This window comes from Lucilia sericata, unplaced genomic scaffold, assembly GCF_015586225.1.
Source record: "Lucilia sericata isolate MDLA Ls3-8-SP2 unplaced genomic scaffold, ASM1558622v1 Contig000659F_arrow, whole genome shotgun sequence".
NCBI classification, from domain to species: domain Eukaryota; kingdom Metazoa; phylum Arthropoda; class Insecta; order Diptera; family Calliphoridae; genus Lucilia; species Lucilia sericata.
Genome location: NW_023994664.1, coordinates 228245 through 245000, shown reverse-complemented (window position 1 = coordinate 245000; position 16756 = coordinate 228245). Strand labels below are relative to the sequence as shown.

Here is a 16756-nt window from a genome sequence, read left to right as displayed (position 1 = left end):
AATGACAAATTGGAAAGTGTATTCCGGCATTTCCTTATCGAAGATCGTGGCACTGATGGCTCGGCCAGCTATGTAGATTTCTTGTGTCATATGCATAAGGAGATTAAAGAATTATTAAGTTAGCCCGTAGGTTGTAAACAATATAATCATCATAATAATAACAATAGTAGTAAAACTGTGGCTTCTATAACCTGTCGCAGTTTTTCTCAAAATCGTGCACGCCTCTCGCGGGCCACGCGTTCTAGAAGATGGTAATATATTTAAAAAAAAAAGTAACACAAAACAAATATCTAACAATGAAGACCAACATCAAAAATTAAAAAAAAAAAAAACACCATTTAAATTAAATTAAAAATTACAAAATAATAATTATAATAACATTTACATACAATGAAATTGTTTAAACAAAAAAGAAAGAAAAAGTTAAAAAATGCATTGGTTATAAATTTTCTTTTCTTTTTTGCATTTTTTTAATTATGATTTATTTTATTAAAAATTAAAATATGAAAACTTATAGTATATACAAAATACATTCGCTTTATTTTACAATAATATTTTCTTTAAACCCGTTTTTCTACCACTGTGTCCGGTTTCCAGTACTTTGTTCCTCCTTTTTGGCTTTAAATGTGTTTTCTTTGTTTTTTTATGGTTAATTGTGTGTTAAAGTTTAATTAAATTAAATTAAAAAAAAAAGAAATATATTCTATTAATAATAATAATAATGGTTTCCAAAATGTTTTGTTTTCATTGCATCCTTTACTCCTTCATTACATTCTTTTAGTTAAAAATAAAAATAAATTTTTATGGAAATTATTGTTTTTTTCGAAATTTGTTATCATTTCCTTCTAAACTTAAATAATAAAAATAAAATTTATTTAAATATATACTTTTTTCATTTATAGTTTATATAATTATATAATGAAAAATCTAATAAATAATATTCCATTTCTTCTTTTATTTTTTACAATTATGATTTTTTTATTATATTGCCTGTTTGATGGCCACAAAAATTGATGAATTTTTTTATTATTATTATAATTAATTCCAATTACATCATTACGCATACAAAAATATACAATAAAGTAATAAAACAAAATCAATTTTAATTAAGTAATTATGTAAAAAATAAATTGCATATTAAACTGATAAAATAAAATGTGTTTCAATTAGAAATGAAGAAATACCACCCACTTTTTGTTACAAAAATTTTTCGTTTTGAAAGCTTTTGTTCGAATGTTTTTTTGTTGCAAAAAATTTTTTTTCATAAAAAAGCTTTTGTTCTTAACATTTTTCTTTAAAAAAGTTTTTGAAGAAAAAAGTTTTCAATATAAAAGTGTTTGCGCAAAAAAGTTTTCAATATAAAAGTTTTAAAACAAAAAAGTTTTCAATAGAAAAGTTATTGAAGAAAAGCTTTCAATATAAAAGTTTTTGAAACAAAAAGTTTCCGTTAAAAACGTTTTTGAACAAAAAAGTTTTCAATAGAGTTTTAGAAAATAAAAGTTTTTGTTAAAAAAGTTTTTGAATTAAAAAGTTTTTAATATAAATGTTGTTGACAGCTTTCAGTATAAAAGTTTTTAAATAAAAAAGTTTACAAAGTTTTTGAAGAAAAGCTTGCAATATAAAAGTTTATGAAACTAAAAGTTTCCGTTAAAAACGTTATTGAATTAATAAATTTTTAATATAAAAATTTTTAAACAAAAAAATTTTCAATAGAAAAGTTTTTGAAGAAAAGCTTTCAATATAAAAGTTTTAGAAAATAAAAGTTTCTGTTAAAAAAGTTTTAGAATTAAAAAGTTTTTAATATAAATGTTGTTGAACAAAAAAGCTTTTAGTATAAAAGTTTTAAAACAAAAAAGTTTTCAATAGAAAAGTTTTTGAAGAAAAGCTTTCAATATAAAAGTTTTTGAAACAAAAAGTTTCCGTTAAAAACGTTTTTGAACATAAAAGTTTTCAATAGAAAAGTTTTTGAAGAAAAGCTTTCAAAATAAAAGTTTTAGAAAATAAAAGTTTCTGTTAAAAAAGTTTTAGAATTAGAAAGTTTTTAATATAAATGTTGTTAAACAAAACAGCTTTCAGTATAAAAGTTTTTGAACAAAAAAGCTTTCAGTATAAAAGTTTTTGAAGAAAAACTTTTAATATAAAAGTTTTAAAACAAAAAGTTTCCGTTAAAAACGTTATTGAATTAATAAATTTTTAATATAAAAATTTTTGAACAAAAAAGTTTTCAATAGAAAAGTTTTTGAAGAAAAGCTTTTAATATAAAAGTTTTAGAAAATAAAAGATTCTGTTAAAAAAGTTTTTGAATTAAAAAGTTTTTAATATAAATGTTGTTGAACAAAATAGCTTTCAATATAAAAGTTTTTGAATAAAAAAGTTTTCAATAGAAAAGTTTTTGAAGAAAAGCTTTCAATATAAAAGTTTTTGAAACAAAAAGTTTCCGTTAAAAACGTTTTTGAACATAAAAGTTTTCAATAGAAAGAAAAGTTTTTGAAGAAAAGCTTTTAATATAAAAGTTTTAGAAAATAAAGGTTTCTGTTAAAAAAGTTTTTGAATTAAAAAGTTTTTAATATAAATGTTGTTGAACAAAAAAGCTTTCAGTATAAGTTTTAAAAGAAAAAAGTTTTCAATAGAAAAGTTTTTGAAGAAAATCTTTCAATATAAAAGTTTTAGAAAATAAAAGTTTCTGTTAAAAAAATTTTTGAATTAAAAAGTTTTTAATATAAATGTTGTTGAACAAAAAAGTTTTCAATAGAAAAGTTTTTGAATAAAAAAGTTTTCAATAGAAAAGTTTTTGAAGAAAAGCTTTCAATATAAAAGTTTATGAAACAAAAAGTTTCCGTTAAAAACGTTTTTGAATTAATAAATTTTTAATATAAAAGTTTTTGAACAAAAAAATTTTCAATAGAAAAGTTTTTTAAGAAAAGCTTTCAATATAAAAGTTTTAGAAAATAAAGGTCTCTGTTAAAAAAGTTTTTGAATTAAAAAATTTTAAATATAAATGTTGTTGAACAAAAAAGCTTTCAGTATAAAAGTTTTTGAATAAAAAAGTTTTCAATAGAAAAGTTTTTGAAGATAAGCTTTCAATATAAAAGTTTTTGAAACAAAAAGTTTCCGTTAAAAACGTTTTTGAATTAATAAATTTTTAATATAAAAGTTTTTGAACAAAAACATTTTCAATAGAAAAGTTTCATTTAAAAAAGTTTTTTAATTAAAAAGTTTTTAATATAAATGTTGAACAAAAAAGCTTTCAATATAAAAGTTTTTGAATAAAAAAGTTTTTGAAGAAAAGCTTTCAATATAAAAGTTTTTGAAACAAAAAGTTTCCGTTAAAAACGTTTTTGAATTAATAAGTTTTCAATATAAAAGTTTTTTCAATATAAAAGTTTTTGAAAAAAAAAGTTTTCAATAGAAAAGCTTTTAAACAAAAAAGTTTTTAAACAAAGAAGTTTTCAATAGAAAAGTTTTTGAAGAAAAGCTTTTATGTTTTAGAAACTAAAAGTTTCCGTTAAAAAAGTTTTTGAATTGAAAAGTTTTAAACAAAAAAGATTTTGAACAAAAAAGTTTTCAATTAAAAAGTTTTTGAACAAAAAAGTTTTCAATATAAAAGTTTATGAACAAAAAAGTTTTGAATTAAAAAGTTTTTCTTTTAGAAAAATTCAAAAGTGTACGTTAAGGAAAAGTTTTTGTTGCTAAAAGTTTTCATTGGGAAAGTTTTTAAACCAAAGTGTTTTCAATAGACAATTTTTAATAACTAAAGCTTCAATAGTTTTCAATTAGAAAAGTTTTTGTTGCTAAAAGTTTTCATTAGAAAAAGTTCAAAAAGTTTTTGATTTAAAAAGTTTCATTAAAAAAAGCATTTGTAGCAAAAAGTTTTCATTAGATAACTTTTCGATCGTAAAAGTTTTCGTTAGAAAAGTTTTCATTTAGTCCAATAAGTTTTCAATAGTAAACTATTTGATGCAACAAGCTTTCCTTAGAAACCGTTTAAGAAGTTTTTGATTATAAAAGTTTGGATAAAATAGTATTTGTTGCAAAAAGTTTTCATTAGAATTTTTTCGATCCAAAAAGTTTTCAATATAAAAGTTTTCGTTACAAAAAGCTTTCCTTAGAAAAAGTTCTTGAAGTTTTTGATTCAAAAAGTTTCGATAAAATAGTATTTGTTGCAAAAATTTCTCGACAGTTTTCGATCCAAAAAGTTTTCAATATAAATTTTTCGGTGCAAAAAGCATTCGAAAGAAACCATAATGTCTTCGATGGTCAGTTTTTGATCCAATGTTTTTGACCCAAAAAGTTCTCAATATAATAGTTTTTGTTCAAAAAGATTTCGTTAGAAAAAGTCCAAAACTTTTGGATTTAAAAAGTTTCAATAAAAAAGTATTTGTTGCAAAAAGTTTTCGTTAGAAAAGCTTTTATTCCTAAAGGTTTTTAATAGAAAAGTATCTGATATAAAAAGTTTTTGTTAAAAAAGCCCTAAAAGCTTTTAATTGAACAAATTTAGATAAAAGCGTATTTTTTTCAATAGAAAACTTTTTGATCCATAAAGTATTTGATCCAAAGAGCTTTCAATTTATAAAGTTCAAACAAACAAAATCTCAATATATAAAAGTTTTTGTTCAAAAAGTTTTCGTTAAAAAGCCCAAAAAGCTTTTGAAAAAAAAAAATACTTTTTTTCGAAACTGTTGCAAAAAATTTAGAAAAAAATTCGTTTCAAAAAGTTTTTAATAGAAATAAAAAGTTTTTGCTACAAAGTTTTGAATCCAAAAAGTTTTCAATTGGAAAAGTTTTTAATCGAATCACTAACATCTTAAATCGAGGACTCGCGATTTAGAGTAAATGCCACCTTTCTGAAGTATACTTCGGATTCGATTATCCGGTAATGTATGTATGTAGATTTAATAACCAGATTTAGCTGTCTACGATTTGAGTAAGATCATGAAGATCATAATAACTGTACTAATGACACGATATCACGAAAACCCGATGTGATACAGAACAGACTCGGATTTAATGCTGTGCAGTGCTTTAGAAATGTATTGATTATGATGATAATCATGTTTGAAAAACTCTCGGAACATTCATGATAGTAAATTTTTATTCGCGATCGGATGACGAATTTTTCATTACCTTTTCGGAACTAGTATGCGTTCCATTGAACTAGTGTAGTAGCAATGTATAATTAGTTTCACAGAACTAGTTTTTTGAAAACTATTTCGAAGTATTTAAGAAACACAGCAATGGGTTCCAGATGTAATGGTGACACCACTAGTTCCAAGGTTACTGAAGTGGTTCTGTTTGTACTCGTTCTAGAACTAGTTGTTTTTAGAACAAGTTCTAATTTTTTACCTGGGTATGATAGTAAATTTTTATTCACGAAACAAATTACTTACCGACAAAGCATTAAAAGCTCGAAACTCCCATTTAACTTTTAGCCATTATATTATTAAATAATTTTTATTTATAATTTTTGTTTTCTTTATTAAACTAATTGTAGTACAATATGTTTTCGTATATAATATTTTATATATTTTTTTTGTTTATTTTAAATTTAAATTCTTATATAAAGATTTTCTTTTTGTTTTTATTTTGCATATCTCATCTATAAACAATTTGTTGTGTAATATTGGAAATTTTGTTTATTTTTTAAAAACTTGTTTTTTACTATTTTTTCCTTATTGAACAGTTCTTCTCATACATACAGATAAAAATATTTTTGTTTTTTTTTTTTTAATTTATTAATTTGTTATTAATAACTTATTTGTCTTTTATGCAAAAACAAAAAAATATTATTTTATTTAGTTAAAAAAATGTGTGTTTTGTTTTAGTGCAAAGTAATTTAGTTTTTTGTTTGTTTCTTAAGTTATAATAACATTTTTAACAAAACTAATGATGTTAGTAAAAGTTAAAAAAAAAAGAAAATATTTTCATATTAAATTTTAAATGCTGTAACTCAATCTTGAAACGAACATGAGATAAAAACTTTTCGCAACAAAAACTTTTCTATTGAAAACTTTTTAAAACGTAAACTTTTCTGTAGAAATTTTTTTAAAACAAAAACTTTTCTATTGAAAACTTTTTAAGACAAAAACTTTTCTACTAAAAACTTTTTGAGCCAAAAATGTTTCTACTGAAAATTTTTTGAGACAAAAACTTTTCTATTGAAAACTTTTTGTGACAAAAGCTTTTCTATTGAAAACTTTTTGCAACAAAAACTTTTCTATTGAAAACTTTTTACAACAAAAACTTTTGTATTGAAAACTTTTTACAACAAAAACATTTCTATTGAAAACTTTTTGCAACAAAAACTTTTCTATTGAAAACTTTTTACAACAAAAACTTTTCTATTGAAAACTTTTTGAGACAAAAACTTTTCCATTGAAAACTTTTTGAGATAAAAAATTTTCTATTGAAAACTTTTTGTGATACAAAAACTTTTATATTGAAAGCTTTTGGAAACAAAAACATTTCTATTGAAAGCTTTTGGATGCAAAAACTTTCTGACGAACTTTTTTATAGAAAATTTTTTGCATTGAAAGTGTTTCTTAACATTTCATTTCATGCATTAAAAGCTGTCCTCTAGAAGCTATTTAAATAAAAAGCTTTTCTATAGAAAACATTAAAAGCTTTTCTATAGAAAAGTTTTGGCATTAAAAAGTTTTCCTTAGAAAACTTTCTACATATAAAGACTTTCCTTAGAAAACTTTAAATTATTTCATTAAAATCTTTATCTAGAAAACTTTTTGCATTAACAGCTCTTCTCCCTCATCTTCTAGAAGATTTTTTGACACAAACGCTTTTCTATAGAAAACTTTTTGACACAAAAGCTTTTCTATACAAAACTTTTTGTACTAAAAACTTTTCTATAGAAAATTGTTTCATTAAAATCTTTATATAGAAAACTTTTTGCATTAAAAGCTCTTCTTCTTCAACTTCTAGACGACTTTTTGACACAAAAGCTTTTCTATAGAAAACTTTTTGACACAATAGCTTTCTATGAAAAAACTTTTTGACACAAAAGCTTTTCTATAGAAAACTCTTTGACAGAAAAGCTTTTCTATAGAAATTGTTTTGTATTAAAAGCTTTTCTATGGAAAATTTTTTAATTAAAATCTTTCTATAGAAAAGTTTTTGCATTAAAAACTCTTCTTTAGAAAATGTTTGTATTAAAAGCTTTTCTATAGAAAACTTTTAAGCATAAAAGCTTTTGACTCAAAAGCTTTTCTATAGAAAAATTTTTGCATTAAAAGTTTTTCTTTAAAAATCTTTTTGACACAAAAGCTTTCCTATGAAAAAAATTTTGCATTAAAAGCTCTTCTTTAGAAAACTTTTTGCAATAAAGCTTTTCTATAGAAAACTTTTGGCGCAAAAGCTTTTTTATAGAAAACTTTTGGCGCAAAAGCTTTTCTATAGAAAACTTTTGGCGCAAAAGCTTTTCTTTGGAAAACTTTTGGCGCAAAAAGCTTTTTGATTTAATTTTGTATCAAAAAGGTTTTTGAAATAATAGCTTTTTATAGAAAAGCTTTATGATATAAAATTTTGATGTAAAAAATGTTTTTATTGTGTGTGATAATTTTATACTTTTCAAATATTTATTTTAAATTTAAATTAAAGCTTACAAAACGAATTGAAAATATTTTCTTTCTAAACAAAAGAAACAAATTGTAAAATTTTTATGTTTTCTATTTATATTAAAAAAAATGTTTAAGGCAATAAATTGAACATTGAATAAAAAACTTTTTAGATGACTATTAATTGCATATTTAGCAGTGTTATTAGGTTAATGAGAACAAAAGATCTAATTGAAATAAAAATTTAATAATAGTTACTTGTTGATAAGTAGTAGAGTTTTTTTTTTTTGTTTTTTTTTTTTCTTAAGTTACAATATGGATTTTTTTGTTATAATAATTTTTTCTTTAGATTTACTTTTTGTTAGTTACAATTAAACATTTTTTTAAAAAACTGTACAATATTTTTTTGTTAATTTTTTTTTTTAGATTATAAAAACAAGAAAAAAAGAAGAATGATGCTAAGGATTTCTTAAAAATTTTCCGAATTTATATTGCTTTAAAATAGAAAATTTTAAAAATTAATCCTTGTGGCATTTTGTTTATAGATTTTTTTTTAATAAAATAATGAATATTTTTATTAATTATAAATTTTAAATATATAAAATTTAGAATTTTAATGGAAATTAAAAACTTACTTTTAAAAAAAATAATACATTTTTTAATTAGATTTTAGTGATTTTTTTGTTTTTCTTTTCACAATTTAAAATTTGTATAAATCATTTAATTGTTGCTATTTTTTCGTTTAAATACAAAATTTAAGAAATAAACAGTATTTTTAGAGCTTTAATTAATGTGGCATTTGATTTTGTGGTTTTATTAATTTTTTTTTTTCTTTATAACTTTCTGGAAAATATATTTATATATAGATTTATTATTTCTGTTTAAATTAAAACAAAAATAAAAGTTTTTAATAAAAATAATAATTATTTTAAAAATTACTTAGTTAAAATAATAGATTTTATTTAGTGAAAGCCATAAAAACTGCCCAGAGAATTTCATTGGCATTGGGTTTGGCCGCTTCGGCCTCAAAATCTAAATCCAATAATTCTCGCACACGTTTCATAGCCACTTCGTAGTCGTCATCGTTAAGGGGAGCAAAAGCATTTTCTATAACATCACTGGCATGAGCCAAAAATATCAGTGCCAACATACGTTTATCCATGCGTTGGGGATCATTGACCCATTTGGACAAAACAGAATCTTGTATCTGGAACATAATATTTAACACACTCATTTTAATAGGAATTTATTTAAAAAAAATTAATGCCCTCTTTACCTTTCTAACTAAACGACATTTAACCACATTATCATTTAAAGGATGTGTTGTCATATCGAACAATAAGAAATTTTGTTTTTCTGTTGTTAAGACACCCTTTTCAACCAGATTCTTAGCCAAACGTTCTCGTACATTTTTCAATTGATAGCGTAATTTTAAAGGATTCCAAGTTTCACCTTAATTAGTTTATTTCATTAACAAGTCATTTAATATTTGTTACATGTCTGTTACTTACCACTTAAATATTCAATCCAACTTTGAACTGTTTCTGGTGGTTTTGTTTCTTTAATGTGCTTTAAAGCCTCGTCTAATAGAACATCTCCAGTTGGTTGATCTGATTTTAATATGACTTTTCTGTAATTGAATTTTTGAATAGTTTTATTCATATGTAATGGATTTTTGCAAAAGATTCACCTTGAACACAATCCACGTCTGCGCATACCAGACTTTTCCATCATAATACGTCCGCGTATGCCAAGTTCAATGAGTATACAGCCACGTAGGCCGCTTGATATGCAGTCATTCCAAAAAGATGTGTATCCCTGAAAGATATACGCATACATTATATGTTTTTAAAATAATAACAAAAAAGCTTTTGAGGCAAAAAAGTTTTCTATAAAAAAAGGCTTTAAATGCAGAAAGTTTTCTATATAAGAAAGCTTTTAATTTAATAAGCTTTCTATATTAAAACTTTCTATAAAAAAGCTTTTAATGTAAAAAGATTTCTGCAGAAAAGCTTTAATTACAAAAAAGTTTCTATAGAAAACCTTTTAATAAAAAAAAATTTTCTATAGAAAAGCTTTTAATACAAACAGTTTTATATAGAAAAGCTTTTAATATAAAAAGTTTCCTATAGAAATGCTTTTAATACAAACAATTTTCTATAGAAAAGCTTTTAATACAAAAAGTTTTCTATAAAAAAGCTTTTAATGGAAAAAGATTTTTACAAAAAAGCTTGAAATACAAGACGTTTTCTATAGAAAAGCTTTTAATGCAAAGAGTTTTCTATAGATTAGTTTTGAACGCAATAAGCTTTCTACAAAAAAGTTTTCAATAAGCTTTCTATAAAAAGCTTTTAATGCAAAAAGCTTTTAAAGTTTCCTAATAAGCTTTCTATAGAATATATTTTAATAAAAAAGTTTTCTATAGCAAAGCTTAAAGTTTTCTATAGAAAAGAATCAAAGTTTTCTTAATGCAAAATGTTTTTTATAAAAAAGCATTTAATACAAGAAGTTTTCTAAATAAAAGCTTTATATGCAATAAGTTTTCTATAGAAAAGCTTTTAATGTAAAAAGATTTCTACAGAAAAGCTTTTAATACAAAAAGTTTTCTACAGAAAAGTTTTAGTATAAAAAGTTTTCTATAGGAAAGCTTTTAATTAAAAAAATGTATGTTCAATAACAAATAATTGTTACAAATTATCATAAATTGTTTTTGTATTTCAATACAAATTTGAAATATTTTTGTGAAAATTAGTAACAACTTTTAGTTATTGAACAGACCCAAAGTTGTCTATACAAAAGTTTTTAATGCAATAAGCTTTCTATAAAAAGCTTTTAATGTAAAAATATTTCTACAGAAAATCTTGTAATACAAGACATTTTCTATAGAAAAGCTTTTTATCCAAAGAGTTTTAAACGCAATAAGCTTTCTACATAAAAGTTTTGAATGCAATAAGCTTTCTCTAAAAAGCTTTTAATGCAAAAGACTTTTTTATATAAAGCTTTTAATACAAAAAAAGCTTTTAATGCAAAAAGGCTTTATTTAAAGCTTTTATTGCAAAAAGCTTTATTTAAAGCTTTTATTGCAAAAAGCTTTATTTAAAGCTTTTCTTGCAAAAAGCTTTTTATAAAAAAGTTTTTAATGTAAAAAGTTTCCTAATAAGATTTCTATAGAACATATTTTAATAAAAAAGCTTTTAATGCAAAAAGTTTTCTATAGAAAAGCATTAAAAAAAAACTATAGAAAAGTTTTAATGCATAAAGATTTCAATAGAAAAGCTTTAATATATATTTCATAAGTTCTATACAGAAAATAGCTTTTTATGCAATAAATTTCTATTGATAAAAAATTTCGGTAAAAAAGATTTTGATGAAAAAATTATTCTATAATAAAACTTTGAAGCAAAAAGTTCTCTATAGAAGAGCTTTTAATGCAACAAGTTTTTTTATGCAAAGATTAATAATAGAAAAGCTATTTATGCAGTTGTCTATAAAAAGAACTTTTGTGGGAAAATAATTTCAATACAAAAGCTTACGATGAGCTTTGGTAAGCTTTTTAGGAAAAAATAAACTCAATAAAAAAGCTTTTAGTTTCCGCTAGAAATGATATCGATGTAGAAAGTTTTAGTAATAAAAGTTATTAATACAAAAAGATTTCTTTAGAAGATCTTTTAATGTAAAGATTATTTAAAGGAAAGCTTTTAATGTAGTCTGCTAACAAAAAAAACTTTTGTGGGAAAACTATTTCAATACAAAAAATTTCGATGCTAAAACTTTTCGATTTGTAAGCTTTTGGTGTAGACAAAAACTCAATAAAAAATCTTTTGTTTTAAAATGTTTTCGCTAGAAATTATATTGATGCAGAAAGTTTTAGAAATAAAATTTTTGAATACAAAAAGTTTTCGATTTAAAAAAATGCAAAGAAAAAGTTTTGATATAAATAGTTTTTGATCTCAAAAGCTTCAGAAACTTTTTATTACTAATTTTATTTTAAGAAAAGTATTTGATTGAAAAAATGTTCAATAGAAAAGACTTTTGATAGAAACGTTTTTAATGTAAAGAACTTTCAATAGAAAAGTTTCCAATAGAATAGTTTTTGACTTAAAAAGTTTTTAGTATTAAAGTTTTTGATTCATAAAGTTATTGATTCAAAAGCTTTAAATTTTAAAACTTCTCAAAGAAAAGTTTGGTTTCAAAAAGTTTAGATTTAAAATGTTTGATTCAAACAGAAGTTTTCCAAATAAAATGTTTGTTTGCAACACATTTAGATAAAAAATTATACAAAGAAGTAAAAATTGTTTAAAAATAGAACTTTTAACTTTCAGGAATGATGTCAGTGGTAATGTTTGAATTATTTTCTCTGTTAATACAAGTGTTTCTTGTTCTAATGTTTGTGTTGATATTAACGTAAGAAAATAAAATAATTTCTTTGAATTAAAGCATACGCAGGAAATAAAAAGCACATCTCTCTTTAATTATGTTTTTGACTTAAAATGTGGCGTTTAAATTGTCTTTCATGCATATTGGCTATATATACATGTGTATGTATGTATGTATGTACACACAGATGACAAGTGTTTTTTACAAGTATACCTAAAGCTAAGCGTAACTCTTTTTGTTGCCATAGAAGTATTAAGCTAAAGTTTCGTTAACAAATATCTATTTAAATTACAAACTAAGCTGGACTTGTTTAACTAAAGCACATTAAATGTGTGTTTTCTTGCTAATTTTTCCTAATTCTTTAGTAACTATAGCAATCATATGGAGAAATTGTATATTTATTATAAATTAAATTTCTACCCAATTTTACAATGCGTTTTACTATTAAGACTCATTTACTAAATTAAAAACTGATAACAAAAATATGTTAAAAGTTGCACGTACATACATATACATACATATATGTATATTAAAAGAAACACTTAAGATAAAGATTGGTAATATAAAAGAAAATATGAGTCAATAGTACTAAAAGTTAAAAAAAAATCAAATAAAAAACTTGAAGGTTAAAAAATAATAATAAAAAATTAAGAAAAAAATTTACCATGTTTTGAGGTAATATTAAAGAGTTTAAATAAAATGAAGCAGCTGATAATAACTAATGAAATTTAATTAAAAAAAGTTAAAGATAAAACAAAATGTAATGTTTTTTTTTTAATAAAAGTTGTTTTCTCTAGACAACAGAACATTTTAAGAACAAAAAGCTTTCAAGAATCTTTTAATAGAAGAATTTTCGATAAAAAAAACCTTACAATAAAACGTTTTTCTGTAGAAAAGCTTTCAATAGAGTAGTTTTAAATAGAAAAGTTTCCAATAGAAAAGATTTCTATGGAAAAGTTTTCAATAGAAAAGTATTCTATAGAAAAGATTTCAATAGAAAAGTATTCAAAAGAAAAGTTTTCAATACAAAAGTTTTTAAAAGAAAAGTTCTTTAATAGAAGAGTTGCCGAAAGAAAAGTTTTCAATACAAAAGTTTTTAAAAGAAAAGTTTCCGAATGAAAAGATTTCAATAGAAAGGTTTTCAAGAGAAAAGTTTTCTTTTAAAAGTTCTCTTCAGAAAATATTTCAATAGAAAAGTTTTCGATAAAAAAGTTTTCAGTAGAAACATTTTTAAAAGAAAAGATTTTCGACAGAAAATATTTCAATAGAAAACTTTTTATGCAAAAATTTTTTTTCTATAGAAAAGATTTCAATAGAAAAGTATTCAAAAGGAAAGTTTTCAATACAAAAGTTTTTAAAAAATAAGTTTTTAATAGAAGAGTTGCCGAAAGAAAAGTTTTCAATACAAAAGTTTTTTAAAGAAAAGCTTCCGAAAGAAAAGATTTCAATAGAAAAGTTTTCGGTAGAAAAGTTTTTAAAAGTTCTCTACAGAAAATATTTTAATAGAAAAGTTTTCGATAAAAAAGTTTTCAGTAGAAAAGTTTTTAAAAGAAAAGATTTTCAACAGAAAATATTTCAATAGAAAACTTTTTATGCAAAAAGTTTTTTTAAAAATTTTTTTAATAGAAAATTTAAAAAAAAAACTTTTAATGCAAAATTTTTTATATAAAAAAGTTTTTTATGCAAGAAATTGTCCATAAAAAACCTTTTATTGAAAAATGCTTTCTAAAGAAACGTTTTTAATGAAAAAAGCATTCTAAAGAAAAGTTTTTAATGAAAAAAGCTTTCTAAAGAAAAGTTTATATAGCAAAACTTTTAATGAAAAATGCTTTATATAGAAGAGCTTTAACCAAAAATGCTTTCTAAAAAAACGTTTTTAATGAAAAAAAAAAAACTTTCTAAAGAAAAGTTTTTAATGAAAAAAGCTTTCTAAAGAAAAGTTTTTAATGAAAAAGCTTTATATAGCAAAACTTTTAATGAAAAATGCTTTATATAGAAGAGCTTTAACCCAAGAAGCTTTTTATAGAAAAGCCTTTAATGCAAAAAGTTGAAGATAAAAAAATTTTTGTTAAAAAATATTTTATAAAAAAAATTTTTGATATAAATAGCTTTCGATAAAAAGTTTTCAATAAAAAGTTTTCGATAGAAAGTTTTCAATAAAAAAGTTTTCGATAGAAAGTTTTCAATTAAAAAACTTTTGATAGAGATCTATAACTTTTTAATAGAAAAGTTCCAGATTCAACAAACTTTCAATAGAAACGCTTTTGATTCAAAAAGCTTTCAAGAGAAAAGTTTCTGATACAAATAGTTTGCGTTTGAAAGTTTTTTGAATCTGGAACTTTTCTATTAAACAATATTTGATATAAAAGTTTTGTTTAAATAAATATTTAATAGGGAAGCTTTTGAAGTAAAAACATAGAAAATACAATTTCAATTGTATCAGTTTTTGGTTAGAAAAGTTGTTGATCCAAAAAGTTTTCCTTCCATATAATAGTTCCTGAAGGCTTTTTCGGTAACTATTTACAGATTAACTCCTATCGTATTTGTTTCAAACAATATTTAATATAAAAATTTTGATTACAAAAATATTCAATAGAAAAGCTTTTGATGGAAAAAGTTTTCAGTAGAAAAGTTTACGATTCGAACAGTTTTAGGTAGAATAAATATCTATATTAACAGTTTTTGGTTACAAACGTTTTTGATGCAAAAAAGTTTTCCATAGAATAGTTCCTGAAAGCTTATCGGTAACTTTTTACAGTTTAACACATATCGTATAAAAATCCTTAAATTTACAGCTGCTTTTAACTTTATAAAAATATTTAATATTTACTTTTTTAATTTACACACCAAAAGTAAATCCCTTTTTTTATTTTTTGTATATGTATATCATTTGATTATTATGATTCTCATGATTAATAAACCGGAAAGTGGCATACAACGAAAAAAATGTCTACATATTGTATAGTATTGTGCTTTGTTTGAACTAAACTGTTGGATTATTGAAGTAGTAATATAATGATTGTGTGACACTCTTGCCTAAATTGAAAAATAACAATAAAAACAGAAAATTCACCATATAAATAGTATTGTTATCAATTTCATATTTTAGTCAATTGTAGTTTTATTTCTTTTATTTATATATAAACGTTTTTATATTTGTTTTGCGATAAAAAAAATTATTTGTATTTTACAAAACCATCAGAGCTATTTAATGAAAAATTTAAACAAAAAAGTTGTGGTTAAGATTTAAATATATTTTAAGATGTCTTTTGAATTTCCGGATATTTTTTGTTGAAAAATGTGTTTAAATATTATGATAAAGTTTGGCAAAAGTTTGATGACAAACTATTTGAAAAAAACTTTTGATCCAATAAGAAAAGTTTTTGTTAAGAAAAGCTTTTGATCCAATAAGAAAACTTTTTGATAAGAAAAGTTCCTAAAGTTTTTTGATCCCAAAAAAATGTAATTCTTATTATTTTGGATTCAATAACAAGAAAAGCTTGTTATTGAATCAAGAAAAAATGTTCGATGGAATGTTTTTGATCCATGTTTTCGTTAGAAAGGTGTTTGATCGTAAAAGAAAAGTGATAAAAAAGGTTTTGACCTAAAAGGTATTCAATAGAATGGTTTTTAATCCAAAACTTTTTTCAGCTAAAAGTTCTGAATATCTATAATCATTTAAACTTTCCCTCTAACACCTGTTTCAAACCCCAAACAATGACGGGTATAAACAACTTATCTCCAAATAAGTCAAGGTTTTTCATTGCATTTAATTAGAATGCTAAAAACGTAATTATATTTATCTTATTGTTATTATTAATTAAACAAAAGTTAAAATAAGTAGAAAAAAACAAAACCTTAAGATTGACAATGAAGGCCTTTGTTGGATGTGAATGACTTAGGGAGTGAGTAAGTAAGTAGTGCTGACACAGATGAGATTGATAAGAGAATTTAAAGAAAAGCCAACAAAAAAATGTACATCAAATATACAACAACGTCATCAAAACAAGACTTTTTTTATTTTGCTGTTGACTAGTAGTACAAATGATAATGTAAAGAAATTCAATTAAAATGCTAAAATGAAAGAAACAAGAAAAACAAATAAAACTACAACAACGACAACAGCAAAAAAAAAAATATGTAAGAAGAATTGAACAACAAACAAAAACAATCAAATAAAAGATGATGTGGAAGATGACAATGTTGATGGGAATAGAGATGGTTTTAACAAAATTGTTGTTCTAACGAATAATTTAAAAACAAAACAAGATTTTTAATAAATTTTAAGAAATTTGCATAAATTTTTCTTAAAAAACTAACCTCTTTATCTTTTAAACCCAATAGTAACACCTCTTCCATTAATGTTAAACGTGTCTCTTTGGAATCGCCATCATCTATGTTATCCTCTTGATCTTTATTATCCAACATATCGGGATTATCCTCGGGTGTATTAGCATTACCGGATGCACTGCCACCACCTTCGGCACCATTTTCTCTAGGACGTACGGCACGTCTTACTAAGCCATCAGTACGATTCATTGTTTAGAAATTAATTTTCTTATTGCTGTTCGTTTTAGAATTTTTTACACAATTAGTTGTTTTTTTTGATAAATTTTAACTTTTTTTTACTATTACAATTAGTTTTTTTTTTACTTTTTCCTTTTACTGGTATTGGTTTTCAATGATGGTGTTGCAATTTTATCTTTTTTTCTTAATTTTTTTTTTTTGTTTTTTAACTTGCTTTCGTCGTTAATATTTATAGATTAACAAGCACACACAATTTTACATATATTTTATTAAAAATCACAACTAAA

The 16756-nt window shown here is 22.5% G+C and overlaps 2 protein-coding genes across 2 annotated transcripts in view; one reads left to right on the top strand and one right to left on the bottom strand.

The window, feature by feature from the left end:
* LOC119607127 (protein transport protein Sec24C) overlaps positions 1–693 on the top strand; it is an 8402-nt gene extending 7709 nt beyond the window's left edge. The window contains exon 11 of the mRNA XM_037960906.1: positions 1–693. This exon is cut by the window's left edge and continues 18 nt beyond it. Coding sequence (XP_037816834.1) covers positions 1–123 — 123 coding nt within the window. The 3' untranslated portion in view covers positions 124–693.
* A 7692-nt stretch (positions 694–8385) lies between these two features.
* On the bottom strand, positions 8386–16481 carry LOC119607132 (Golgi phosphoprotein 3 homolog sauron). The gene is made up of 5 exons (XM_037960918.1): positions 16263–16481; positions 9256–9383; positions 9077–9195; positions 8842–9017; positions 8386–8772 (listed from the first exon to the last, which is right to left on the bottom strand). Exons 1-5 carry the CDS (start codon positions 16479–16481, stop codon positions 8524–8526), a joined length of 891 nt encoding a protein of 296 aa, XP_037816846.1. The 3' UTR covers positions 8386–8523.
* Positions 16482–16756: the final 275 nt, after the last annotated feature.

What these genes read in the sequence shown, in the direction of transcription:
- LOC119607132 (XM_037960918.1), bottom strand. Translation starts at nt 16,481, where the DNA reads ATGAATCGTACTGATGGCTTAGTAAGACGTGCCGTACGTCCTAGAGAA. An exon ending in TGGGTTTAAAAGATAAAGAG is followed by an intron (nt 9,384 to 16,262) that starts GTTAGTTTTTTA and finishes TATATCTTTCAG; the next exon opens with GGATACACATCTTTTTGGAA. An exon ending in AGACGTGGATTGTGTTCAAG is followed by an intron (nt 9,196 to 9,255) that starts GTGAATCTTTTG and finishes ATTCAATTACAG; the next exon opens with AAAAGTCATATTAAAATCAG.